General features: G+C 37.9%; 3 protein-coding genes and 1 pseudogene across 5 annotated transcripts in view; all 4 read left to right on the top strand.

Moving 5' to 3' along the window:
* Positions 1-516: 516 nt before the first annotated feature.
* LOC148186905 (uncharacterized) lies at positions 517-7300 on the top strand. The gene is made up of 6 exons (XM_088089159.1): positions 517-834; positions 1054-1392; positions 1534-1803; positions 3854-3940; positions 4040-4068; positions 4219-7300. The coding sequence occupies exons 1-6, from the start codon at positions 798-800 to the stop codon at positions 4294-4296; spliced, it is 840 nt and encodes a 279-aa protein (XP_087945285.1). The 5' UTR covers positions 517-797; the 3' UTR covers positions 4297-7300.
* A 2309-nt stretch (positions 7301-9609) lies between these two features.
* Positions 9610-14165, top strand: LOC148186904 (uncharacterized). 2 transcript variants are annotated; one of them, XM_088089139.1, is made up of 9 exons: positions 9610-9766; positions 10015-10353; positions 10495-10764; positions 10890-10937; positions 11895-11990; positions 12082-12110; positions 12328-12384; positions 12548-12616; positions 13330-14165. In XM_088089139.1, the coding sequence occupies exons 1-9, from the start codon at positions 9703-9705 to the stop codon at positions 13465-13467; spliced, it is 1110 nt and encodes a 369-aa protein (XP_087945265.1). In that variant the 5' UTR covers positions 9610-9702; the 3' UTR covers positions 13468-14165. The 2 variants fall into 2 exon arrangements, with proteins under 2 accessions (XP_087945265.1, XP_087945267.1); XM_088089141.1 differs by having other exon boundaries at positions 9616-9766; positions 10141-10353.
* Positions 14166-14284: 119 nt separating this feature from the next.
* LOC148186903 (uncharacterized) lies at positions 14285-16860 on the top strand (annotated as a pseudogene).
* Positions 16861-17360: 500 nt separating this feature from the next.
* Positions 17361-27960, top strand: part of vash2 (vasohibin 2) — a 70604-nt gene continuing 60004 nt past the window's right edge. Inside the window, exons 1-2 of one of the 2 annotated variants that reach the window (XM_088089138.1) lie at positions 17361-17413; positions 18912-19351. In XM_088089138.1, coding sequence (XP_087945264.1) covers positions 19031-19351 — 321 coding nt within the window. In that variant the 5' untranslated portion in view covers positions 17361-17413; positions 18912-19030. The other variant, XM_042504087.2, reaches the window with a different exon arrangement.

Below are 27960 nucleotides of genomic sequence, written 5' to 3'. Positions count from 1 at the left end.
ATTGTCACAAATGTAATTTGAAAAAAAAGTATTGAATAAGCGAATACTGTGACAATCCTCATCTTCATATGTTGTCACTAAAAAAAAAAAAAAAATCAACAGCCTGTATTATTCTAACGCTTCTAACATTTCATGCAGCAAATTAAGATTTAGGAATTCAGGTGCATTTTTCATCTACTTAGCTCAACCTCCTCTCCTAAACTTTCAATTCTTTGTGTTTTTAGGCTTTATTCTTATAATGTAAATACTAGGCGATCACTGTGTACAAAAGTTAAATACACACACACACAAACACACACACACACACATATATATATATATATATATATATATTTCAAAAGTATATGCATGAATACAGGATGTAATTCTAGAAGTACTGACTCTGAAACACCACACAGGAAAGGGAAATGTGTTGTGGTTTTGGTGGATGGGTCAACTCCAAAAACAAAGGCTTAGTTATTACCTGATAGCATTAAGATTCCCTATGTGGGAGAAATTTGACCCGAAGCTTCTCGATATTGAACTTGTCACATGTCTTTTATCTCACCGCTAAACGAAATTTGGCTTTTTGGCTGTTTTTATATTAACAAGAAATTCAGAAAGATGAAAAGCTGATCTGTCTATGTAAAAAAAAGGAGATATTTAAGTCCTAATAAGGAATAGATATTCACACTATGCACAATAACAGGAAGTAAATGCTGTGTCTCTGTTAAAGAGGCATTAGGTCAGACACTTCGACAGATGAGAACCACTGATAAAGACGGAGAGGCAAGACGGTTCAGTACAAGTGGACAATAATGACTTTATTTTTGATACTGTTGATTCAGTTTACAGGTAAGGACAAACATGACACACACGACTAAAAGAAACATTACTGATACTATTTAATTAGACAATAAGTTTGCCATCTGTTTTTAACAGGGTGTGTCAGTTCTTGTAAAAGGAACATTTGCTTTTGTTTGTTGTATATTTAAGATTGTCCTTAATCATATGAACATAAAGGGCATATTGTTATCGTGATTATTTATTGATATTTTCTCTCATTTTCAACAGTGGTAACTGGACAAAAAAATTCCTCCTTTACCGTCAGAGCTGGAGATGAAGTTACTTTGCCGTGTGAAAATGTGATAATAAATCAGGACAAATGTAATGGCACTACTTGGCTGTCCACTTTTTTAGATAAGGTAACGGCAGAAGAGCTGATCACTCATGGGAAGATTAAAAATCATATTTCCAAAGCTAGATCAGAGAGACTGAGTGTTACAGAGAACTGTTTCCTGGCTGTAAAGAAGGTCACACGTGACGATGTCGGTCGTTACACCTGCAGACAGTTCAACAATTCAGGAAAAAAACAGGGTGCAGATCTTCCAGTTTTTCTGTCTGTTATCAACAGTGAGTATTTACATCATAGTGTTTTCAGCTAAATCTGTCTTCTTTAAATAATATAGTGAAGCACTATAATAATCATGTTTTCGGTGATGGTGTTAATTTTGCTGTTTTGTTTTTCTCACACAATATCTCCATCTTCACCAGTTACTGAACATAATGACAATGACAAGATCATCCTGTACTGCACTGTGTTCACATATGGAACATGTGAACACACAGTGGAGTGGTTGTATGACGGTAATAACAATGAAGTGGCGATATCACAGCGTACCTGCTCAGCCACTGTGACATTCACTCCTCATCTTCATCAGAAGTCAAAATATTGCGAGTTATTGAAGTGCAAAGTGATCAATAAAAAGAATGGAAAAGAGCAGCTGTATAATGTTGACCCTCCGTCCTCGTTTGAGAAAACAGGTACATTCGGTTTTATTTAATACATTTTAAGTTTACCAGTTAGATTATTACAGACAATACAACAACTGCAGTGAAAAAAGGTAGTAACTTAACCTCTCTCTCTCTCTCAGTTCAATTCAGTTTTTAGTTCAGTTTGCTTTATTGGCATGAATGTTTGTAAAACAATATTGTCAAAGATACAATGATACAATGAAATTATGATATAAATAAACACAAAAAAAATTTAACATCAATCCATTGGATAAAAAAATAGATGCATAAATAAAAAGAGCAAGAACATTTTGTGTTGATTCTGCTATGACTCTCTTTAAAGGCATTAATGGTAATTTCCTTTTCATCAGTGGTAGCCACAATGACTTGATAGACTTAAATGATCTTAATGGTGCTTTTAAAAAACATTAAATTATCTATTCAACACTCCAAAGAGAGGATCCATCTCCTTGATCTAAACTTCTGTAAAGGGAATGACTATAAATTACATACTGCACTATTGGTCTTTCCATTCCCACCACTTAAAAATAGTATGGTCAATTTCAAATGTTGCAGAGGATTTTCTTGTTTCCTCATGAACCTGCTCCATAGTGTATTTTCATTCTTTAAACTTTGCTTAAAAAATGACTAATAAATCTACCTTTTACCTTTTATAAAGGACAATTTCACACACACTTATCTTTCAGTTAAGATGCCACTGGCTATGTATTATTGTTGTAATACACTTTCAGTACACAGGGTGGCAGTGATTTAAAATGGGATTGCATTTATACAGGAAGGGCAATCGCAGTCAGGTGTGTTGTGCGTTGCAAGAAGTGTTGTGAATAGTTGTAAGCATTAATGAGGTGACAAAGAAAAGGGAATCGTTTATTGGCATTTTGGTTTGTGTGTTACAGCTGATGCCTGGTATACATCAATTAAGTTTATGGGATACTGCAGCACCTGTGACTTCGTGGAAATCCACTAAACCACTTGAAATCATTGCTCCAGCATTATAGAGTAAAAGGGATTTGCAGACCTCAAGACAAAGGAGACATGTAAAAGAAAACATGTTATTAATTTGAACTCTATTTAATTTGTGAACCACCTTGCATGCCCATGTGAAAGTTTTTACATTGGGCCCACTTTTTGAAAGATAGAGTGGAAGGAGACAAATATGCCTTAAAAACTAATAATGTCGATTAGCCTGCGCGCAGCATTTCCGTCATTGTCATCCTGATAACGGCTGCCTTTTGGAAGTGGAGGCTTTTAAATTTGTAGAGCGCTCTGTTAGAGGTTGTGATCATGTTGCCAAATTACTTCAGAGTGAAACTTTTTTGTGTTTTCCAGATTTGATGCTTTGGTGTATCTAGGCCCTAATGAAGAAATTTTTTTCCAACTCACTTTGTAAACTGGTTTAGTCCTTTTATTGTTTTTGCTGTATTTTGAGGTGATTTTAATATTTTGGTTAAAATTATTACTGTAAATATTCACTTCTTTTCCCACATTGTCTGCTTATGGTATCTCTACTTTATGATATGCTAATATAATACAGCCACTTGTTGTCCATTTAAGAAATCATGACTCTCCACTCTGGTTTACCCAGTATACCAGTCACACTATGAGAAAGACCCAGTGTGAGTCAGCACTAGTTGGTTTTCTTTTTTTGTGATATTTTAAATTTGATATGCTAAAATGAGCACTTTAGTACTAGTACTACTACCACCACTACTACTACTAATAATAATAACAATATTAGAGTTATGAACATAAAATAATAATAATGATAGACATAAAAGATGGATAGAAAGTAGTTAAACAACAGATTTGCTCTAAAAAAAATCAAAAAGTCAAAAAGTATCAGTATAAAAGTATACTATACTAGTATAAAAGTAAGTAAATTATCAACTATATATCCATGCCTTGTACCAGTGTATCCAGTGTGTCTTCAGTAAGCATGGCATCCCATTTTCACATTAATCAGAGAATCGCAATGTCGATTCTCTTAAAGCTGCAGCATTTTGAATGGAATAGAAAACTGCAGCCAAAATGTTTTAAATGTTTTTCTTCTAATTTTCAGGTTGGTGGAGGTTCATTTATGTGTTTGTAGGTTTAGCAACACTCATATTAAGTGTTGTGGTGGTGAACATATGGATAAGAAGTAAAGGTGAGAGCCTCCAAAGATGTTATTTTTATAAACAAGATTGATCAACCTGAAGTTACAGTTTGAAAACTAAAGTCGACTCTGTTTTTTTTTTCTTTTCAGGGAACAAAACACAGATGGATGACAATGCAGTGAGTTTTAAAGCTGAATAATCGCACACTTGTGTTTGAGGCATTTACCTAAAAAGTACTGGCTGTATTATTTTGAATCTAAGTGGCTGCCACAACTATGGTGATTTATTGTTTCCACTGTATCTTACTATGTTGTGTTGTTTTTCACAGGTGCATAATGGTGAGGATGAAGGTACAGTTGCCTACGAAAACGTTGGCAAACCTTCTGCTACTATCAGACTCCGCTGATCAACAATTTCAGCATCAACTCATGGGAAAAAAGAAAAAAAAAGTGTCACATAAATTTGAATAGTTTCAAGTCTAAATGATCCTCCAGTTTTAATTTTTAAATTTGATTTGAAGATTTTTCTCAATGGTTGTTAAGGTAAAGCTTTGCCGGAGTATTTTAATCTTTTAATCTCCTAGTTTTGTTAATTTTGCTGTTTTGTTTTTCTCTCACAATATCTCCATCTTCACCAGTTACTGAATATAATGACTTTTAAACTAACTAGGCTTTACTGGCCGATGGTGGCGTAGCCTGAAAGCTCCACACAGCCGAACACAAACTTTTGAAAAACCCCACAAACGCACCGACAATTTTCAAGCCGTGGCTCGGCTGTCCTGATAAAACTTTCACTCTGGAGCGAGTTCATCGCACACTGGCACCGGCCAAACCTAACCAGAACCGAGCAGTTCTTGTCCACTTTTTGAAATTTCAGGAGAAGGAATTCGTGTTTCGCGAAGCAAGGAAGCGAGAAATTATGCACGACGGCGGCAAGCTCTCTTTCTCTCAGGATCTGTCTGCAGAAACGGTCCGTACTTGGCGGGAGTTTCTCCCAGTTGTGAAGCAGTTCGTGGCCATGGGGAACTTTCAAGGATTTCATCATAATCCTTGCAAACTGAGAGTGCTTCACAATGGAAGAATCCATCTCTTTTCAACACCGCAAGAAGCCGAGAGGTTCCATCAGGACATAACACGACCTGCATAAAGACTGTACAGTTCACACGGATGTGATCACAGTTCCTGGAGTTACGCTGGACATTGAACACACCAAGAGGAAAAACAACAGCTGAGTCAGGTATCATAAGCAATATACAGAGACTTATGAAGACTGTTTCTTTGTGATAGTGTTGCTAAATGTTACACTGAAAAGTTAAGGAATGGTTCAAATCTTTAGATGGGTTCAGAAATTCAAATAAGAGAACATGATAAAAGTCAGATTATTTTACAAAATTATTTTATTGTATTATTTTCTGTGGTGCAACACATAAAACCGACGTTATTTCTGGTATAGCATTATTTAATATATAGCGCGATGGTATAGCGCGATTTGACGCGTCATTTTGCCGGGCGACGCAATGGACGCAATTGTGCGGCGCGTCCAACGCTCGAGTTGAAATAATTGAACTTTTGCGGCGTCGTCGCGTGAAGACGCGCCGCAACGGTCTATCAGCGTTGAGATCGTCATCGACGTGCTGACGTATGGACGTCCTGGTGTTCCTGCAGACGACGCTGGGAACTTCTCCAGAGCAGGTACAGTGCAGCGATTGTGGTTATCTCAGGCATGGTCAACGAGAGAATGAAATGGCGGAAGAAATGTTGTTGTTTGGGCGGGCTCAACGCGTGGCGCAATTTCGTCGCACGTCGAGTCCCATTTTGGGGTTTTTGTACGAGCGTCAAAACTGGAGCGTCCGGCGCGACGCGATTTAATTTGAGGCGCGATGAAATAATTTTCATCGCGTTTGGTGGGTACGCAGGGTAAGGATTGCCCCAAAAGTTGGCGACATTGTCCCTGTAAACTATGACCCTCTAGTAGATGAAGTGACAGAAAAACTGGGCCGGTGGTCTAAATTGCCGATATCAATGATTGGTCGTATAAATCTTATTAAAATGTCTATTATACCCAAATTTGTATATCTCTTTCAAGCACTCCCACTTCCATTACCAAATAACGTCTATAAAAAAATTGATAGTATATTTAGCCAGTTCATTTGGAGCAATAGAAATGGTAGACTCCGACTCAAGTTATTATTTTTACCCTATGAAAGGGGAGGACTTCGGGTCCCAAACCTGAAATGGTATTATTGGGCTACCCAACTAAGCTCTGCAATGTACTATTTTTCTTCATCCACGCCACGCGTTTGGGTAAGTATTGAACAAAAATTAGTGTCAGATCTGTCCATAAAGCAGTATTTATATTCCTCAGACATCAAGACACTGAAAAAACAGACAAAAAACCCCTTTGTTAAAAATACAATATCAGTATGGTATGCAGCACATAACTTTGTTGATGAAACAATAACTTTGTCACAATTTACTCCTATCTGGGGCAACAAACAATTCAAACCTGGTAGGAAGGATGGAGGATTCAAATTATGGACAGAGAAAGGAATTAAGATGGTTGTGGACCTTTATTCTGAAGGTACCCTTCTAAGATTTGATCAACTTTGTCAAAAGTATGGAGTACCTCAAAAACATTTTTTCAAATATTTGCAATTAAGAAGTTTTATAGCATCAAAATATAAGACATTCATGGCCACACCCCCGCTATCGATTATTGAGGAAACGGTGATTAATAATTTGAATGGTAAAAAACACATATCTAGATTCTATAATCTGTTAGCGGAGTACTCAACTGAATCAGCATCAGATAAACTGAATGCTTGGAGAACAGACACACAAAAAGATATTAGTGAAGAAGATTGGGGAAGAGCATGTTTAAAAGCGCAAAAGAATTCAATTAACACAAGATTAAAATTGATTCAGTATAAGTGGTTAATGAGAGTTTATATAACCCCTGTAAAACTTCATCATATCTCCCCTAACATTCCTGATGTTTGTGTTAAATGTTTGACCGAGAAGGGGACATTGATTCATTGCTTATGGGAATGCTCTAAGATTTTGGTATTTTGGGAAAATGTAGTTAAATGATTATCACAAATGGTTAAGTGTAACATTCCTCTAACTTCAACAATCTGTATACTTGGAATATTCCCCAAGGATTTCAACAGAACAACTAAGCAATCATAAATGATTGACTTTGGACTTCTCCATGCAAGGAGAGTGATTGCATTATATTGGAAAAATGTAGAACCACCGTCACTGGCAATATGGAAGAAGGAGTTGATGACTTGTCTTGGACTGGAGAGATTGACATACATTGTTAAAGGTAAACAGGAGGAGTTTGCTTGTATTTGGGATTCATTTATGTCATTCCTGACCAATGAAACAGATAATGTTGACTGAACAGATTATGGAATGATTCTGCCTCTTATTTATTTATGTTTTTTTTTTTTTTTTCTGTGTGAATGAATGTCCGTTCGAGGGGATATAAATGAAAATGTTTGTACATTTAATATAAAGTTTGATTGATATGCACTTGAACTTTCAATAAAAAATATTGTTAAAAAAAAAACAAAAACTAGGCTTTACTTTTAATTCATTGCACTGCTGTAAACCGTTCAAACATATTTTTTTTATTCATTTTATTATTTTTTTTTTTAAGCCACTGTATCTTTCAGCCATAAGTGAGTCTCTTTGTTATGACTGAGAATGAGGTAATCTGCAAATAAAAAAAGTGTTCCATAAACACTCATGCACTGTGTTTTGTGTAACTATGACATTCCCTGTTTGTTTCTGAGTATGTTAAAACGTGATGTACAATGGCTGCCTCTGAAGAGCGAGTCAGAGCTCATCCAACAGCTAGGCTGAGAGAAAGGCCCTAGGGATAAACAAAGTGCAGATCCGCATTTTTTTTTTTTTTTAGATTACTCCTTTGATTACACTTGATTACACTTGAATGGAGTGTGTTTAACAATGAGTTAACAGGGCAATTAGGCAAATGCTAGTCTAAGTTTGGTGTTCGGTTGTGGTTGTCTGTCTAATAAGAAAAATAGATGTCAGAATAGACCAAGATGGTGATCTCAAGCTAGTGTGTGTGTGTGTGTGTGAGAGAGAGAGAGAGACACGCTCTAAACCATAACAACTAGCTACAATCGCTACTTTCCTCTCACTTAATTTCTATGTGCTCACACAAAGCTACATTTTGCAAAACAGCAAAATCCTTTAAGGAGACGAGTCAGAAACATTAGGGTCATGAACTGTGGCCTAAATTCAAACAGCATCAGCAGCGTTACAAAATTAGCCTTCTGACAGTTTTAACATGAGGTGACATAAAGCATTTTTGTCAGAGCAACCAAAATAAATGTGTCTAGGCCCTTATGTTAAGGTAGACCTAGAGACAGTCCAAAAGAAGGTGCTGCTGTTGTTTCGCTGCTGCTCTGCACCACTCACAAAGCAAACTGATATAACTGACATTGCAACCGTTTGCGTGGTGATGCAACACCCTAAATCACAATTAAATGAACGTGATCACATTGCAGGAACGAACATAGTGAATTAACATGCACGAAGGACGGGAGACTGTGAGGTGTAGCAACACAGATACAACACTGAGCAGCTAATTCATTATTATCGATCAACATACACTGACAAAGCCTCAGAGAGTAACCGCAAAACTTCCTAAGATGAAATAAATTTTCCACATGAGCCCAGAGAGCACCATGTGTTAACAAGTGATGACTGTTTGTCTTGCGAATCTAATCTGATCCTCGTCAGAGCTCCTCTGCTGCTGTTACCCACATTGTCACCAAAACACTTCCCCCTCAGTTCTCAGAAAGTAACACAAAGCCTGCAAAGAGGAACCAGCTTATTCTCAAACCACTGAAATATCATCAGTTTTCCCCAGTATGACCGTAAGGCACGGTGGCTTCAGGGGTCAAATAGTGGTGGGCGAAGAGTTTGACTAACTTTTGGGTTAATGTGTGGTGTCAAACATCACCGTGAATCTTTTCTCATTTCTATTTTAGGACCTCAGTTGCTCAATTGCACTTGCAACATCTTCAGAACACATCCTTGTCCTCCTTTTCAGGACGTCATAATGCATGTTCAAGTACTGAATAAGTGAAAACTGTGGAGATCCCGTTACATCTCCCATCATCATCTGCTTTTTCTGCTGCCATAAAACTATCTCATCAGCTCAGTGTTTCTAATATGTCATACAGCACAGTGCAATGGTGCATTTTTTATTTATTTATCAAAATCTTATTTCAAGGTCATTGAGGCTTGCTTCTTATAATATAAATACTATCACTGTGCATTAAAAGTGAAACAAAACAAGGTATCCAATTTCAAAAGGCATCATATGAGTACAAGATGTAATTCCAGAAGTACTTAACTCTGAAACAACACAACAGATAGGAAATGGGTTGTAGTTTGGTGGTCACTGACTTCTTGTGTAACTTCTGTTAGTATATTAAACTCCCTACACTTGTCACCTCTTTTATCTCCACATTGAGCCATATGCAGGGTTTTTTTTTGTTTTGTTTTGTTTTGTTTTGTTTGTTGGGAGGGGCTTTTAGGGGCTTTTTATATAAGCTCTATTCAGAGAGATAAAAAGCTTGTCCGTCTTAATAATAAAAAAAAACTGAAAGAGTGTAAAAAAAAAAAAAAAAATTCAACTCACAAATAGGAAGTGACACTTTACTGAAAAGAGGAAGTAAATGTGATATCTTTCTTAAAGAAGCATTTGGTCAGAAACGTTAACAGTTTAGGGCGTCAGAGCAAGAGCTAAAAAGCGGAAAAGGAATGAGAAGATGATTCAATTCACATGGATTAAAATGTCTTCATTTGTCTTCATTCTGCTGGCTCAGTTTACAGGTAAGGACATACATGTAACATACATGACTAAAAGAGCTATAACTGATAGAATTCGAGTAACAAACATTGATTTAAGTGAGACAGCCAGGTTTGCTCTTTCTTTTTCAGCATGGTGTGGTGAGTGGATTCTTAATGAAAGGACAATTGCTGTCATTTGTTGTATTTAAGATCATCCTGACACATAACTATGAAAACAAAAGCCATGTTACAAACAGTTATTTACTGATATTTTCTCTCATTTTCAACAGTGGTAACTGGACAAAAAAATTCCTCCTTCACCGTCAGAGCTGGAGATGAAGTTACTTTGCCGTGTGAAAATGTGATAATAAATCAGGACAAATGTAATGGCACTACTTGGCTGTCCACTTTTTCAGATAAGGGAACGGCAGAAGAGCTGATCATTCATGGGAAGATTAAAAATCATATTTCCAAAGCTAGATCAGAGAGACTGAGTGTGACGGAGAACTGTTTCCTGGCTGTAAAGAAGGTCACACGTGACGATGTCGGTCGTTACACCTGCAGACAGTTCAACAAATCAGGAAAACAACAGGGTGCAGATCTTCCAGTTTTTCTGTCTCTTATCAACAGTGAGTATTTACATCATAGTGTTTTCAGCTAAATCTGTCTTCTTTAAATAATATAGTGAAGCACTATAATAATCATGTTTTCGGTGATGGTGTTAATTTTGCTGTTTTGTTTTTCTCTCACAATATCTCCATCTTCACCAGTTACTGGACATAATGACAATGACAAGATCATCCTGTACTGCACTGTGTTCACATATGGAACATGTGAACACACAGTGGAGTGGTTGTATGACGGTAATAACAATGAGGTGACGATATCACAGCATGCCTGCTCAGCCATTGTGACATTCACTCCTCATCTTCATCAGAAGTCAAAATATTACGAGTTACTGAAGTGCAAAGTGACCGATAAAAAGAATGGAAAAGAGCAGCTGTATAATGTTGACCCTCCGTCCTCGTTTGAGAAAACAGGTACATTAGGTTTTATTTAATACATTTTAAGTTTACCAGTTAGATTATTATTTCCTGTTTAGTCTCCTCAGTATTTAATCACAGTTTGTTGTGTTTTGTTATTTTATATCATTTTCAACAAAAAGGAAGCACATCAGCAGGAGAAGACAATACAACAACTGCAGTGAAAAAAGGTAGTAACTTTCTCTCTTTCTCTGTCACTCATTGGAATTGGATTGGATTTCGTGAAACAAAAATGTCAATAGAAGAAATAGAAGTATGTTTTAGTAACTTAAGGTTTTATATTCACGGTGAACTCATATAATGAAAAATGTCAACATCTCAGTGTATGCATCATTATCATATATGTGGTTAAATTGCTTAAATATATTATGATTGAAAGACATGCAATATAACATTCAGTCAGTCTGGACATTTCAATCAGGGGGGACTCATTCTGAGTCAAAGAATGTGTACTTACATCTGCACACTCCATCTTGGCATAATATATTTCAAATCAGAGACGCAGCTGGTAGTGTTGAGATGAAGAGGATGATGAGGATCTGGATGTGATGCAAGAGTTGACTTTTGATGAGTTCAACCTGATCGCTAGATAGACTGGAAGGGAGCGGGTGGAGGAGAGTGCAGCGATTCTGGCTAAAATGACAGCCAACAGCAGCAGAGAGGAGAGCACATTTAAACTTTGAAGCAGCAACACAATTGGCTGATAGAGATCATGGCAAAATGTTCATGGTTTAACTGGAGTAAATGTCCATAATCTACAGATTGGGAGAAGTGGAAGTAGAGAAAATAGAAAAATAGAGAGAGAGAGAATTATGAACGGATGAAGGATGCTTGGACTTGAGCCTTTTGACTCAGGCAACTCTATGACTCTTTTAGGACTTGACACTTTCAGTTTAGGACTTGGGACTTGACTCGGGACTTGCCTGTCTTGACTCAGGACTTGAGTGCAAAGACTTAAGACTTTTGTGACTTGCAAAACAATGACTTGGTCCTACCTTTGGTGTTGATTAAATAAATGAAGATTTGTAATATCTGAAACAGATTTACTTTTCAAAAAATGTTTCAAAACTTGCATTTTTTTTAAAAAAAAGGCAATGTTTTTTTAATGTTGTTATTCTTCTTCCAAGATTGGCATTGGTGGTACATCACTGTGGCTGCTGTTACAGCATCACTCTTAGCAGCCATAATTGTTGCTATAATCATCAAACGGAAGAGAACTAAAGGTGAGAACGTTCACATTAACCCGACATATTCACATGTTGATAAACCTGGATTTTCTCAGTGGAACTCTTTTTTTTTGTCTTTTTTGTTTAGAGAGGAAAACACAAGTGGATGAAAACAATGTAAGTTTTAAACCATAATAATCGGTCTTCATATAGTTATGACAAAAATAACATCTGTCACAGCTGTCACTATTAATAAAAAGATCAGCAAAAACCCCTGCAAATATCTATATTAAATCCATAATTTAGATTGAGAGGGCTTTCTCAGGGAGGAAAAGGAAGAACTAAGAATGCACTGATGTGAATGGAAAACTGTAACCAGTCTGTATTTGTACAGGGACTAAGGTTAAACCCTTCAGTGACTCAGCCTGGTCCAGACACCAGTCAGGACATGGTGAGATCACACCTGATGCACTTACTCTTACATATATGTTATCTGAATGTGACACACACAGTTACAGTTAAACTTCCCTCTGCCACAGAGGAAAAGAGACGTCAAGTTAGGGAACTAAGCTTGAATGCTGAGGTTACTAAGCAATTTTTATTATGTTTGGCAGGCTGATCCTGAAGATGGCGTTTCCTATGCCTCCATCAGCTACACCAAGAAGACCGGCAGTAAAGCCCGGGTAAGCTGTCTGATTGGTTACACTAATGATGGTGATGAATGAAAAACAAGAGTTTACAGCCATGTCAGCAGCTCTGTGGAGTAGTATTTTGATCTAATTGTGTCATGTAGCTGTGGCGCCTGGTTGCTCAGTGGAAAGTCCCCACTCCCAATGCACAAACACAATGTCCTTGCTGTAGTGGCCGTAGGTCCTGTCAAATAAAGGCAGAACCTTTTTTTTAAATTAATATATATATATATATATATATATATATATATATATGTGTGTGTGTGTGTGTGTGTGTGTGTGTGTGTGTGTGTGTGTGTGTGTGTGTGTGTGTGTATAGGCCTCAATATTTAAAACCAGTTACTGTGTCAACTCGAATAAAAACATAAAGGTAGCAAAAGACCTTTAGTTTGACAAAGTTACATAAATTTATAACCATTTATTGATGCAGAAGCATAAAAAAATATCACCAGATTGCAAGAAATTGAGTTTGATGTTTGAATCTAAAATTTCCTGTTGGAGGACCCCCAATGAAACCTGTGCCCTTGGCTGCAGGAAAAATTAGGGAATCACCAAAAACTGTATAACATTCCTCCCAGTCATGCATTATGTTGTATTAATTGTATTTCATTGCATTGTATTGTGTTATTTTTTGTTGGTCAGTGTCAGGATGCTGCTTTGCACTGTTGTCATTCATTACATCATGCAGTCTTTGTATTTTGCCCCAGACTCGATGTAAAGGTGATGATGATGAAGGTGATGCAGTGACCTACAGCACCCTGAAAGCTCCTTCTTCCTCTGCTGCTCCTGCAGAGGAATCGGCTGATCTCAACCTCTACGCTGCAGTCAACAAAGCAAACAAATAAGAGGCCACAGTACAGTTACAGCTAATAGCATTACATTGATTTTACATTGATAAGAAAACCAAGTTTGTTTTTTCCTTTGAGTGCCATTCCCTACACAACTGAAACACTGATCTCTTTAGTAAAGTTTTTTTTGCAGTCAAAAACTTGTAGAACCTTTAATATTTATTTATAATTTTGTATATATCCCTAATGCCCTTGTCATTGAAGGAAAAGACAAAATTCTAAAGCTCAGCTGCATCCAGATGTTATTTCTATTATTAAATATAGTAGTAAATTAGTAATAGTAAATTTAGTTTGAACATGAACATGTGACCACAGATTTTGTTGTTGCTGTTTTTCTGTTACAATAATTTTTCAACACTTTCAAGATTTATTGCTGTAAAAAGCCTTTCTGTCCTGAGGGGGGTGCTGTAGATTAACCAGTGAAAGAAGATCATAACCTGACAACCTGACATTCATTTGGCTGGTTTCTCAAATAATTGAGAATTTGTGTATAATTTATGATAGATAGTTCTGTGTAAATCCGCTCTGTTGAGCTCAGTGATGGATGTTTGGTGGTAGTTCTCAGGGTTCCTTGCTCATAACACGGGGGAACATGAAAGATGCTGGCGCTTGTTATGAGTGTTGATTGTTTAATTGGTTGCTTTTTGTTGGGCTTTGTGCTGTTGTTGTCTTAATAAAATTAAACATGACATAGATTTTGAACAAAATTTGGTAGTTTTTATAATTATATTTTCCTTATCCCCTTATTTGTTTCATATGCAACAATCTGAACATTTACTCTATTTGGAACAGAAAGTAAAACAATACTGACAGGATGTGACATCGGGTGTGACCTCACATCAGAGAAAAGAAAGAAAGTCACTTTGAGGGTACTAACACCTTTATAATCACAGGAATTAAGTACTTTTTTCTTCAAGAACATGTGACGGTTAAGAGAGTGAGAGCAAGAGAGACAAGCATGATGGCTGAATTCAGACAGATTAAGATGTCTTTTTTGCTGACACTGCTGCTTCAGACTACAAGTAAGGATACATATAATAAGTAACAGAAAGATTTCAAAACTTTATTTTAACAATTTTTTAACATACTGATTCTAGCTGACTCTTGTAAAATGAGACATGTTAGTAATCATCTGCTGTATCAAAAATCACCCTTGCAATCATGTATGAGCACAATTCATTTATTTGTCTTTTATTTCTCTCTTGTCCTCTCTGCAGCGTTACAACATCCCCTGTCTATTATTGTCAGAGATGGAGATGACATCACTTTGCCTTGTGAAAATATGATACAGAATAAGCATAATTGTGACAGTACTACATGGCTCTTTGGTAATTCAGTGAGCCCACGAGCAGAAGAGCTGATTAAACTTAGGCAGATTGTTGAAATTGCCCAAAATAAATCAAAAAGACTGAGTGTTAAAGAGAACTGTTCTCTGGCTATAAAGAAGCTCACAGATGAGGATGTTGGTCAATATAATTGCCAGCAGTTCAACAGATCAGGACAACAACAAGGTTCATACTCTGTGGTTTATCTCTCTGTTGTTTACAGTAAGTATTTACATCATAGTGATTTCAGTCTTGTTGGAATAATATACTGAAACATTACAATAGTTATTACTCTTGTTTTTTTCTCATAATGTCTCCATTTTCACCAGTGACCAAACAGAAGGATGCTGATAAGATCGAGATTAACTGCTCTCTGTTCACATTCAGGCAGTGTAAACACAACGTCAAGTGGCTGTTAAAAGATGAAGATGTGGATAAAACAATAAAGACATGAGGACATCACGTTTGCTCGGCCAACGTGACCTTTACTACTTCTCATATTATTGATGATTACCATTTATTGAAGTGTGAAGTGACTGATGATTACACAGGAAAAGTGCATCTGTTCACCTTCTGCCCTCAGTCCTCAGGTGAGAAACCAGGTAAGAATATGATGAGCTGTTTAAAATAACTAAATGCTGATCTAAGAAAAATAAATGACACTGTTTATTTGATGAGATCTTAAGGGGAACTACACCCATTTCAAAAATTCAAACGTTACTCCTATGGTCTGAGACAGTCCAAAATTATGATTTACACCTCTCTCCTAAATCCTAAAAAACTAGACAACTAACTCAAATTTGGGATGTCATAGTGTATGAATAATGCATACCATGGTTCTTTATTTGGTGTTATTTTATATGCACCACAAACTATGACAGCTCATTTGGCATTCACTTTCTGTAGAAGTGCTTCCACTTTTGAAGACTACTGAAAATGTATTTATATATTTATTTTAATACATAGGGATTCGATTGATCCACACTCTTTACTTAGTTTGGGTATTCTTGACTTAATTCTCTGAACTTCTCACTTTCTGAGTGCACTTGACCCTATAGCCTCACGGCCTTTTACAGGGGATTGGCGATGTGTGCATCTATTGTAATTGGAATCAACTGGCACAATTTACAAGTTCAATGGGGTTAATGATTAAAAGAATGCAGATATGAACAATTCTTGGGTTTAAGAATAGAACAGGCTTTTCTTGGGATCTTTCTCAAAAACTAATTAAAGAAAAAAGTTTTTGTTCTAATAGAAATTTTGTTTACATTTTTTTACAATTGTTTTTCTTTAAGAAGCAAAGCAGGATGTTGCAGGCAAACTTTGTAATGTTTTTATTTTAATTGGAGATTGGTGGTGGTACATCCTTGTGGCTTTGGGTTTAACATCACTTTTGATCATTGTTGTTGTGGTCATAAGATGGAGGAGAACTAAAGGTGAAAATATCCACAGATTTTGTCCAAAAGATTTTTTGTTAACCTGCTTATTTTGCTGCTGAAGCTAAAGTTGAATCTCTCTTTTCTCTGTGCAGCCAACATGGATGCCAACATTGTGAGTTCAATAAGTCAAAAACCATAGATTAAGAAAATATTTTTTACAATTGTAAATACATAATTTACAATGACTGTAACACTGGTTAAACCACTACCAAACAATTTCAAGACATTTTCATCAAGACACATATTGTTACTCTTTGGCAGAAGTAATAAAATTCAAAATGTTTATTAAAAAACAACAGCATCGGAATCAAGACAGAGGAGTGAGTCAGTATGACTCCAAATGTTATTGATCACAAATTATATCTTCTCTGTGTAGACTGATCTTAAAGATGGTATTTCCTACGCTTCCATCAGGTACACCAAGAAGACCAACAGTAAAGCCCAGGTAAGATGTAGCATGCATGTGGCGCTGTGTCATTTTCAATTGTGTCATCATTTTTTTTATTGTTTCCCTCATTTCCCAGGTTCAGGGTAAACGTAGTAGTAATGATGATGATGTGGTGACCTACAGCACTGTGAAAGTTTCATCTGCTGGTCCCAGCAACCTCTATGCTACCATCAACTGAATGAAAAAAAAATCTCATGACTGGGTAAATTTATGTTTTACGCTGATAACGCTGAGGGGATTTTTTTCTGTACAATCCAGATCTTGAAGGAAATGTAGACTGGAATATATTAAAACAATGCTCGTTTGCATGTATTTACAGCATAGACTGTAGAGTGCTTTTGCACATTTGCATCCAGTTGTTTTCTAGTAGTTTAATGTAGTAGTGTCTTGGTTTTGTTGCTTTATATACAGTAAGATTACTATTATCTTGCCCGCGTATGTATTTTATTGTACTCTCTTCTATTCTGAGAAAGGTGAAGCGCCTGAAAATGCACAAAATGTGCAAAATCAACAGTTGCACCAAGAGCCAGAAAATCCCATTTGTTGCCGATATATCACTTGTTGACGCCTCGTCTGTCAAAATTGACCAATCAGAAAGAGCCGTCATTCCCAAATATGGTAGCGCGAACTCTTATCCCCGCCCCTCTTTGTTGGCTCGCCCAATGAGAAGCCGCTGAACGTTGGTAGCTGCCGGGGATACGAGCAACGCAGGGATACAGGGAGCACGGCAGGTAGCTTGTATGTCCGTTTTAGCCCTTATGATTTAATCATGTAAGGGACTGAGGATGCCTTTTTAATCAACATGAAGCCGGATTTTCTGGGAAGGTAGTTGATACCGAGGCGCCGTGCAGGCTGCTGACGGGGAGGAATGCACAGAGGAGGTTATTTTCCCGGACTGGGGGGGCGGGAGGCAACGGCCCCCGCAGTGTTGTGAGGATTGTTTTTAGCTAGCTAGCAAAGGAGAGGGGTTTCCGGCTGACGTTTTCAAAATAAAAAAGCTCCAAAGAAAACAGGATCAGTTTCGTTGAATTTTTAAGATAGAACTTTTTTAACACGCTTAAACCTGTCACAAACGAAGAGGTCATTGGATTTATGAGTTTGCTGCAACAACTCGTGGTATTTTCTACAAATAAACGACATAACAAAACGTACTGCTTTTACTTTAAAGGGGAAATGTATCTTCTTCCCAGCCCAGCGGTTGTTGGGTCTTGCTAACTTGACACATACAAGAAGGGGTGAAGTTACAAAGCCTCGGACCAAAACAAGACTTTACATCTTGGAGTGGACAACGCCGCCTGCGTATGAATGGGACCTACCTCGTGTCACTGTGTTTTTTTCGAGTCAAATGCCTTTTAAACTGCGAGGCCTGTCTTTTCTCTAAAATCAGAGCCCCGGTGGAAAACACGGTATGTTTGAATTAGTAACGGTTGGTATATTTCAGCGGATGCACATGAAAGAAAAATCCCTGATTTCGGTGTTAGCTTGTGATTGTTGTGCTAACTAGTGAGTTTTGAAGACAGTTTAGTTCTCCAACAAGTTATTGCTTTAATTTTTTACATGCTGTCAGTGTAATATAGGCTGTGGTACTTCTGAAAAGAAAGTAGCATGTCTTTAATACTCAGTAACTGGGTGTATAGAGACATTGGTTATGAATGGTAACGTTATTTCTACTGTGTTCGCATTTTGCTTGTTGATTTTATAGTAAAATGTTTGTACTTCATCGAGTATTTTTACAAATTATGGTCTCTGTTTGTCATTATTGAATTTATTCATGTTACGAAGGATTTTGTCCATCTAATGTACGAAATTACAACATGATATTCTTCTTCCACGTCTAATTTTGTTGTCATCTTTATGTCATTTTTCACCTATTGTAAGATTTTTATGAAGACAAAAAAAATCAGTCTTAGTCCCGTGTTGCTACATTTGGGGGGTGGGGGGTATTTCTTCCCTTATAGGGATTTGTCATGTTGACAATGCTTCATACTCTACTGTTGCACCATCATTCCTCTTCCAAAATAGGAAAGGCAGGGATATTGTTTGCACCTTATAAAAACAACACAGTACCTTAAAGATTTTTTTAACTAATCTTTGCAGTGTAGAAATTCACCTGTTCTGTAGATCCATACCAACAAGTGCATTTCTCTTTTTCCATTTTTGCATTGCAAGCCTAATTTCAGGTTGCAAGATGTGTTCCAGTAAAGTTAAAGTTTTTCCTTTATTTGCCAGGTTTGCTGTGGATGATCAACATGTGCTGTCGACCGCTGACATACAAGACCAAGCTCTTGTAGCTAGAGGAGGATTACTTTCCCTAACTTTTCCTCCAACTCCTGGTCCTCCTGCGATCAATGACCGGACCCAACTCCCCAAGCCGGACGGCCACCACCCCGGCCAAGCTGAGCAGGCATGGCCGGTCCAAGAGCACCAGCTCGCACTGCCTCCTCCGCTGCAGCACCCAGGAGGAGTCCTCCACCTCCCCCCCTAATAACAGCCCTCGGTCCCCTGGGGAAGAAGAGGAGAAGGATGGAGGGGTTCTTTTTTATGTGAACAGGACAGGTTTTCCCATCGAGAGTGTAACGTGGGAGAGGATGTGGTCCCATGTGGCTGCTGTGCACCCTGAGGGTCAGGAGATGGTGGACAGGATACGAAATGCTGCATACCTTCCCAAGGTAACTGCAACTGCAGTTTTTGAAGTAGATGAAAAAACACACAATATTTCAACTTAAAATGGACTAAATTTCTACCAAAAACATTGCTACAAAGATGGGCAATGGGTTAAAAAAAAGAAATATATGGAAACCTCTCATAAATGTACTGAATAGTTCCCTTATACCCTTCTTGGTTCATATGCAATGTTTACACTTATGCTCATCTTTGTTTATGAACTTTGTCTGTGGTTAGCATATCTCGTTCTCAATAGAAATGAAAAGAGGCTATTGGATATATGTGGCATGGTTTCGATTTTCCTTATTAGTGTTGAATGATTATTTCAGTTATGGATCATTCAATGCAAGTTAAGACATGATAAATCAACATAAGTGGACATTTGAGGTGTTCACACAGCAGCAATACATGAGAGATCCTTTGACGTGCATTCTGTGTTAATAGCTTCTCTGAAAGGTTTCCTCATCATGGGACCCTCTGGGGTTCCCTGTGGCTGTTTTACTATGAAGGAATCCAAAGTCCCTGCACTTAATAGTGTGACCAGTCCTGCTGTGCTTTGCTGTGACAAGCCAGGATGGATGAGCTGCTCAAGTTGTTAGGCTGTCTAAAGAGTAGACTCTAACTTAATGATGGGAAAGGCTTTCATTGTGAGGTGTGAATTCAGTATACATGTTGGCAGGTCTCAACGCTACAATGTTGTGAGATGGTGGGCTCTCTGATTTTCCCAATTGCAAGCCTTCTTCCTTAACACACATACTTGATATTAGCAGCACAATGTTGGTTTATCCTTAACTAAAATATTCAGTTTATAAAGATATGAAGCAGAGAAAAGTGTCAAATTGTCATGGCTGCAAAACCAGAACTAGCAGAGTCAAATAATTAGTTGATAAATTGATTTACGGACTAATTGTTACTGCTCTCAACTGATGGATCAATCTACTAATCTGCATTTATTTGTTTGCACCTGCAAACAAATTACATCTTATCATATTTCTACCCCCGGACCCAGATGTTCTCATGTCTCCTGGTGTGCATATTATTCTGACGTCAGTGAGGAAATTAGGATTGTGATATGAGTCAGGCCTTCAGGTTATGCGTCTCCAAGTCCATGCAGAGCATATTGGCAGTCTGTGTGGAAATGTGTCTGTTCACACCTAGGTGTTAATGTCAACCTGTTTTCACACTCTGTTTCACGAATACACACACTCTCAGGTGTACACCCATAATCACACACAGGATTGCATCACATTACCATGACAACAAGTGCCCTAGATTGGGGTCCCCTACCTGTCAAGTGATGTTATTGCTGTTTTTTCGACTGTGTGAGACTCATTGTGACTCCTGTCTCACTCAATTTACGATGCAGACACACAGGTTAGAAAGTGAAACTGTACTGAAACTGTAAAAGTTTTTGGTAAATAACAGATCAAACCCCAATTGTTGTACTTCCATGCCGTACTTGAGTGTCATTGAGACATTACAAGCCAAACAGTTTCAGGGGAGATTTGCTGCTTAACAGCTGATCCTCACCTCTGACCCCTGACTACCTTATACAGAATTTCAATGAAAAAATGATGTTCTTTACATCATTTATCGTAACTTACAACTTAAAACAGCCAACAATCAGCTTTAATCAAAGGAAGATTGTTGCATAATATTCAAGGCTTGATAAATTATGGTTGACGATTTGTTAATTTCACCTGCTTTAGCCTATATGGACATGTATTTATGTGAACTAAATTTGTTTAAGGTTTTGGATTGTTGATTGGACAAAACAAGACATTTCACCTTAAGCTCTGGGATCAGGAATAGCTAAGTTTCATCCCTATTTAGTGATAGTAGTAATGGTAGTAGCACTGTCTTTCCTGTGGTCATTTTCTTCTTTATTGAGCAGCATTCTTTGTGTGTCAGTATAAAAGACAAAAATATCTGCAACTGGTTCTACAGGCTGAAAAAAAAAAAAAAAAACCCAGACATCCTCACGCGCATCATGCACATCTTTGTCTGCTGCTCCCGAGGCCCCTCAGCCCAGATTCTCCTCATACTTTTCCTGTCAGTGATGTGGATGAATGCTTGTTGTGTTTCAGGCTGGTTGTTGCTTAGTTCTACTAATTGGCCATGTGGTCATTAGTGACCTGGTTGGCTGGCAGTGCCAAAATCCCATACTGTTGTTGTGGACAGAAGGACGACAGGAGGACGTGTGTGTGCACAAATAAACACGCCAATGTCGGAAAACTGTACAGAATGCACATACATGCACCACTTGTCTTGTTTTGTTTACAGAAAGCATTAGCCATGTAACGCATCAGTTGTTCATGAATATCACTGTGACGTTTGAGCCAACTTCAAGCCTCTTGGAAACCTTTCAATTAGGAAAATATTTTTAAGTTCTCTGGGATTTTACAAAACCTGTTTCTCATCAAATTAAACTTGACTATGTTCAACATATTACACATTTGTTTTGCTTTCATCACTTTGTTAGCATCCTTGTTTCTTTGCTAGGGCACTGCTGTTAACAATATAGGTGCTGTATGCATGCACCTAAGGTGTCTGTTGGTTTACGTTGCAGTATTGTTGTATTGTTGATATGCAACCTGACTCTGGTGTGAGTGTGTCTAAGTAAATGGTGTGAAAGCAGATGGTTACCACAGATACAGACGCTGATACACTGGCCCAGAAAGGTTGACTGTGCCTCTTGATGAGGGAAGGTTGAACAGAGGGAGAAGAAGAATAACTTAATTATTGGTAGTACAAAGAGAGACTTTTAATTTATGTGTAGTATTTTTTTTAGGTGAGTGTTTGTTTCTGGTGTTGGATTTTTTGTTATTGTGACTTTTTTTACAGCTGCTGTGTGTAACGGTTAACCATAATAATAACCATAGTAAATAATAAAAAAGTAAATGACAGACATTTTTAGCGTTACCACCAACAAATGAGACAAATGGTGATGAAAACTTTGTATTTGAAATAGTAAGCTATCAGGTCAGTTTGGGGGAAAGACAGCAAGGCTCAGAAATAACATTATCTTCTCTCTTTTGCTTAGAAGCGGTGAATTTGCAGCTCATAGCAACTCAATAGGACACAGTCTCTGGCTTTTGTCTGATATCTAGCATCTGCAAAAAAATTCTGTTGCACATTTGCAGTCTGTCATCAGCGCCATTAGCTTGTTTACTAACACATGAATGCCACTGTCACCCTTTCCTGCTGAGCCCTGTTCAAAATATAAAAGTTTCTATGGAAAAACAGAATGAATCATGGAATATTTGTATTTATTTGCTGAATCTGATCTGACTGACATAATTCTGTGTTGGGTACAACCCTACAAATCAGAAAGTACAAATAGGCTCTGTAGGTTGCTTTCGAGATGCAAACATGTGGTACGCTCAGGTAGACTTAACACAGTGTACATCTGTGTTATTGCCAGTGACCCTAAGTCCATGCTGCCACTCTCCTTGTCCTCATTAACGGAATAGAAGTCTTGGCACAGAGACCAAATAATCCCTCTAATACAATCTGGGTAGTGGATAATCTCTGGATACCAACTGGATGACCTACAGGACTTTTAATGGGAACCAAAACTGGCGAGAACTCGTCTGAGCAAAGATCTCTGCCAAATCTCTGTAGGCAAAACTAAAAACACTAAACCATTCAAAAACCTTACAATTTGCCATTGTTCACTTTCCAATCCTTTCGCTTGTTACTGGCTGAATGTTTTCATTTGAAATGAAAGATATTGGTATGACCCGTAAACATAACTGGACAGATTTATAATTAATTAACCATGAGGGTGTTGTTATCGACAGTTGTGTGTCCAGTCCATCTTAACATTATGGTCACTGTAGAGGAGCAGAAACTAAAACCACCAGTGAAGTAGATGTTCTCACCAAAGCTTTTTCATTTCCATAATCCATTGTAGTTCCATTGTTGTGGATTAAAATGTTTTTGTCCAAACTGTGACAATAGGATTTTATCTTGGATGGGGTTAATGGATTACATTTAAACTGGACAGTTTTAGCATTTGCAACAGGAGATTCAGACAGTAGATACAGTAACAAGAAAACAGCTGGGTATATGGGATATTTTACTAAATATGACCGATGATGTTACACAACTCAGGGTTCACAGTAAGTCAGGAGGGCTGACATTGGCTGAAATCTTGTAAATACATGGTTCCAGAGGCCTGTGTCATTTTGTAGTATGTTTTGGATTTGACCTCTCGATATGTATGGATGCCTGCTAACATGGATTTCTTTAGGCAGATGCTGTCTGACGCAAAGAATTACAGACTACAGCAATTAATCTTTTAGAAGGTGGTCTCTGGTGTTATTACTGTAGCCTCGCTGTAAATACAAGCCGCAGCTTAATGCTGCTATCAGTACTGAAGTGGTATAAGTCCTCGTTAAAGGGCAGCCATCACTTTTATGCAACCAAATTAAAAGGATGACTGCAGGAAAGAAGGCAGTCTCATGTCGAGATGTTGCTTAATCATTTGTTTCTTAGCTGTCTCTTACAACACACACACACACACACACACACACACACACACACACACACACACACACACACACAGACACATGCATAAAGAGAGAGAAAGACATTCCTCGGGTGTCCTGCTCTTAAGATATTTTAACAGCAGGAAATATGATCTGTCTCTTTTCGTCTTGTTTGTTTGTTTCCATTTTTAATACACAGAAAAAAAGTGCTTCAAAGGTAATAGAGGGTGCTGCTGTCTGTAGTATCTCTTTATGTCAGTGGTACTCATAGCTGGTACTTTGATACCCTGATGATACTTAAGCAAAACAATAACAAAGATGTCTAGTGAACTGTAAAAATGCCTAAATAAATACGAAATTACATTTTATTTCAAAGGCTGTCCAAAGCTCTTAGTTGGACTTTCTCCTGCACGTTTTGTCATTGAGTTGTATTTAAAGGGATCGTTGGATTTCTTGAAGTGGGGTTGTATGGAGTATGTATCCGTAGTCAGTGTATTTTATGCAGTAGATGTTAGTCGGCACGCCCCAGTTTAGAGAAGCAGGCTGGAGTCCGACATGGAAGCTAAGCAATCTACTGCTGTGGATGGGAGTCAGCAGCAAAGTGAATTTCAACCATCTAAACAAATTCCCACTTAACAAATATACAGTGTATGCTATATTGAGAGCATTTTCACCGATTTACCTTACCATTAGATTAGTTAACAGCTTCAGTTCCCCATCTGTGCTGTTGTCAAAGCCACCAGACTCCACTGAGAAAAACAAACATTTGAGCTTGCTGAACGAGGGAGTTGCTTGTCTACCACTGCTGATTGGTCAGTTAGTCTGTGTTATTTTTTGAATCAAAAAGTAACCAAATGCCAAAGTCAAAAAGTAACATAGACAAACTAAAGCCTCATCCCCACTGCACAAAAACCAGCCAATATCTGGCTTTTTAATGCAATGGGAATGCATACAATTAGCATTCACACCCAGGGCAAATGACTCTGCAGTAGAACATGGTAATTTCAGCTCCAGGGGGGACTTAAGAGATAAATAACGACAAGAAAGTGCTAAAAAGTGATCTGCTGTCTGCTGTTTACTGGTCCTACTGCCTGTCTGTGACGTCGCACGGACAAACCAACAAGACAACATACACACACATGGCAGCTGACAGAAAGGCCTGGCAGTGGGAATACAGTCATTTAGCATGTTTACCTGGGTTTAAAAAACCCCTGTGCACCTGCTAATTGCAGTGGGAATGCAGTATAACTGTTTGAGGCAGCAGTAGACAGCAGCTCTTGTTTAGCAGTGTCAAATCACCGCTTTTCTCAATGCAGTCTGGCTTTGAAGAGTTATATATCTGCTTCATTTTCTCATTGGAAATCAATTTCTGACAGCAAGGTACAGAAAAGAAAATGTACGTAATATAGTGTACACTTAAACTGATATTGTTTTAGGTAGGACATTTTTTAGGAGGCTAAAATATGTTTTGTTGCTGACCCTGTCCACGTCAGTAGATTGCTTAGCTACCATGTCAGATTCCAGTCTGTTTTCCCAAACTAGGGGTGTGGTGACCACCATTCACTACATGTAATGTACTATCCACTTAAAAAAATCTAAACTAACCTTTTTGAAGTTAATTTGTACATGGATTGGCAATCATAAAAGTTAATTAACATATATTTTACATATATTCTCCTCCACCCTTATGTTGATTATGTTATATTCTGCTTATTCTCGTTGACCTTTTGTTTTTCTCTTTCCGACCACCCTCTACTCTCCATCCCCCATTTGCGTCAAACAATTCAAAATTCAAAAACCAGGAAGGTCATAAGCAGTACTGTAACACATCCGTCTTTTCTCACCCTCTGCTCTGTCTTCATGTCTCTCTGTCTCTGGTTACAGTCCCTCTGGTTTCTGTCTCTGGGAGGGTCAGGTTGCCAGCTTACCTCCTGGTTTTGGAGTGGGGAGCTGCTGGGAGAAAAACAAGTAGAGCTGGGGAAAAATGGGATGGATGTGATTAGAAGGAAGAATTACCAAGTCAGGGTGAGATGAGAGGATGGAGAAGGAAGGGGTGTGACAGAAAGGCAGAGGAGAAATGAGAGCGAAAAGAAAGGAGAAAACATAAAGGAGGATTTGAAATAACTCTGAAGGGGAAAGGGGAGAGGAGGAAGAAGAGAAGGATAGGAGAAGATTAGCGAAGAGGGTAGAGGGAGAAAACAGGAAGGGAAGCAGAGCCAGATATATACCAGTCTAAACTGGGACTATGAAGTGATGCTTTCCCAGCTAAACGCCAAAATGGAGAGGAAGCGTGACAATCAACGCTGACTCTTTATTTAGCAGCCTATTGTGTCAGGGTGATGTAGGCTTTGTAAATGTTCAACTACTGTTAAGAGTACTAACTTTTCTGGAAGTACACACATAGTCACACAATATTAAATTTCATAAGGCATATTGCTTACGTTTTACCTGAGCTGCTCTCAACCACGGTCACGTTATTTTATTTTTTTGCCATTATCTGATATGCCAATATATAGCAACTAATTTGGTCCATAACTGATACTGATAACGAAATATCCACTTTTTAGAAAATTATCCAGCGTTCTTCCCTGAACCCACTGACTGAATATACCCCCTTATCTGTATGCCTGTATTCTGGTTTATCTCTATTTTTATGTTTTTTCATTTATTTTATTATTTTATTGTCTATTTATCTGTTTGTTTGATTATTGTCATTTACATTCTTCATACATACTTGTATATCTTCCAGATATGTTGTTTTTTGACTTGTGCTCTGTTGTTTACCTGATGTTTTTTACTTGATCACTCTGAATATAAAAAGGAAAAAAAGGGTTTCTCATATTGCCAGAATTCAGCATGTTGGCAGATTCCGATATTTCATTTGAAAGCCAATATCTGCTTATACAGATGACGTGCCGATATTATCATGCATCCCTACTCTCAGCAGTTTTTTGGGGTTGTGGACAGCTAAAATACTGCCATTTGTCATTCTGTATTTTGACCTTTTTTCTAAGGTGGTTGTGTTGTAAATATTTAACAAACTGTGAATCCAGCCAGCATGCACAATGGCTGTTTTTGGTGACCGAATCTGTAACTTCATCTCACTGCATTGAAATTCATGCTTTTTGTGCAGAAGTTTTGCACAGAATATGATGGCGGAGTGAAGCGAGGAGAGGATGATAAAAGTGAGGGATCACCAGTCATCTCACTCCCTGACCCAGCAGAAAGAAGCTTTACAGTGTGTGTGCCAGCTGATGCAGCCAGTGTGTTACGCCTTCATGAGGATTTTACTACATGGGAGATTATGTGGCAGTAAAACCTGCTATTTACTGGTCTTGGCTTGCCGGCAGACTGGTTTATGGACTGAATGACTGCATACTGGCCTGACTAGTTGTTTTACTCACTCAGTGAGTGACTGACAGGTTGACTGGTTGGTCTTTTGTCTGGTTGGAAGGCTAATCTAATGTATTAATACGTGAGTGGTTAAGTGGCTAGATAACTGCTTTATTAGCTGAGTAACTTGTTGATGGTCTGATGTACTAATGTTATGAATGGCTGATTGCCCATGACAACCCATGTATGGTTCTCATTGTGAGTTTTGAATATCCCTGGCATTAAAAAGATATGGAATTGGGTATGTTTTTATACCTCCATGTGACAGTGACAGCCATGTCTGGAGGTATTATGATTTCAAGTTGTTTGTTCATCCTTCAGTCCCATTTTTGTGAACCCGATATCTCCAAAATGGCTAAAGGTAATTTCTTCAAATTTTGGCACAAATCTCCACTTGGACTCAGCAATGAACTGATTAGATTTTGGTGGGCAAATGTCAAGGTCACTACAGCCTTGTTCAGCTCATTCTCGTGAAGGTGGTGTCCCAAGAAGGCCTTGAGGGAACTCTCAAATTTATTATAAACCTCCACTTGGACTCAAGAATCAACCGATTAATTTGGGTGGTCAAAAGTCGAGGTCACTGTGACCTTACAGAACATGTTTTTATGCCTCCGCACAAGTGATAGCCGTGGCTAGAGGCATTATGTTTTCAGGTTGTCAATCCATCCCGTTCCTGTGAACCCAAAATGTCAAGAATGCCTTGAGTTGTAATTTCCTAAATTTATCAC

The sequence above is a fragment of the Plectropomus leopardus genome, chromosome 16 (assembly GCF_026936395.1).
Source record: "Plectropomus leopardus strain MGB_pleo_1.0 chromosome 16, ASM2693639v1, whole genome shotgun sequence".
Classification (NCBI taxonomy): domain Eukaryota; kingdom Metazoa; phylum Chordata; class Actinopteri; order Perciformes; family Serranidae; genus Plectropomus; species Plectropomus leopardus.
This window is presented reverse-complemented; position numbering and strand designations above follow the sequence as displayed.

Excerpts from the sequence above, each read along its gene's own strand:
- LOC148186904 (XM_088089139.1), top strand. The coding sequence starts at position 9,703 with ATGATTCAATTCACATGGATTAAAATGTCTTCATTTGTCTTCATTCTG. Across the intron at positions 11,991-12,081 it reads CAAACGGAAGAGAACTAAAG|AGAGGAAAACACAAGTGGAT; the intron begins GTGAGAACGTTC and ends TTTTTTGTTTAG. Across the intron at positions 12,111-12,327 it reads CACAAGTGGATGAAAACAAT|GGACTAAGGTTAAACCCTTC; the intron begins GTAAGTTTTAAA and ends GTATTTGTACAG.
- LOC148186905 (XM_088089159.1), top strand. The coding sequence starts at position 798 with ATGACTTTATTTTTGATACTGTTGATTCAGTTTACAG. Across the intron at positions 1,804-3,853 it reads GTCCTCGTTTGAGAAAACAG|GTTGGTGGAGGTTCATTTAT; the intron begins GTACATTCGGTT and ends TCTAATTTTCAG. Across the intron at positions 3,941-4,039 it reads CATATGGATAAGAAGTAAAG|GGAACAAAACACAGATGGAT; the intron begins GTGAGAGCCTCC and ends TTTTCTTTTCAG.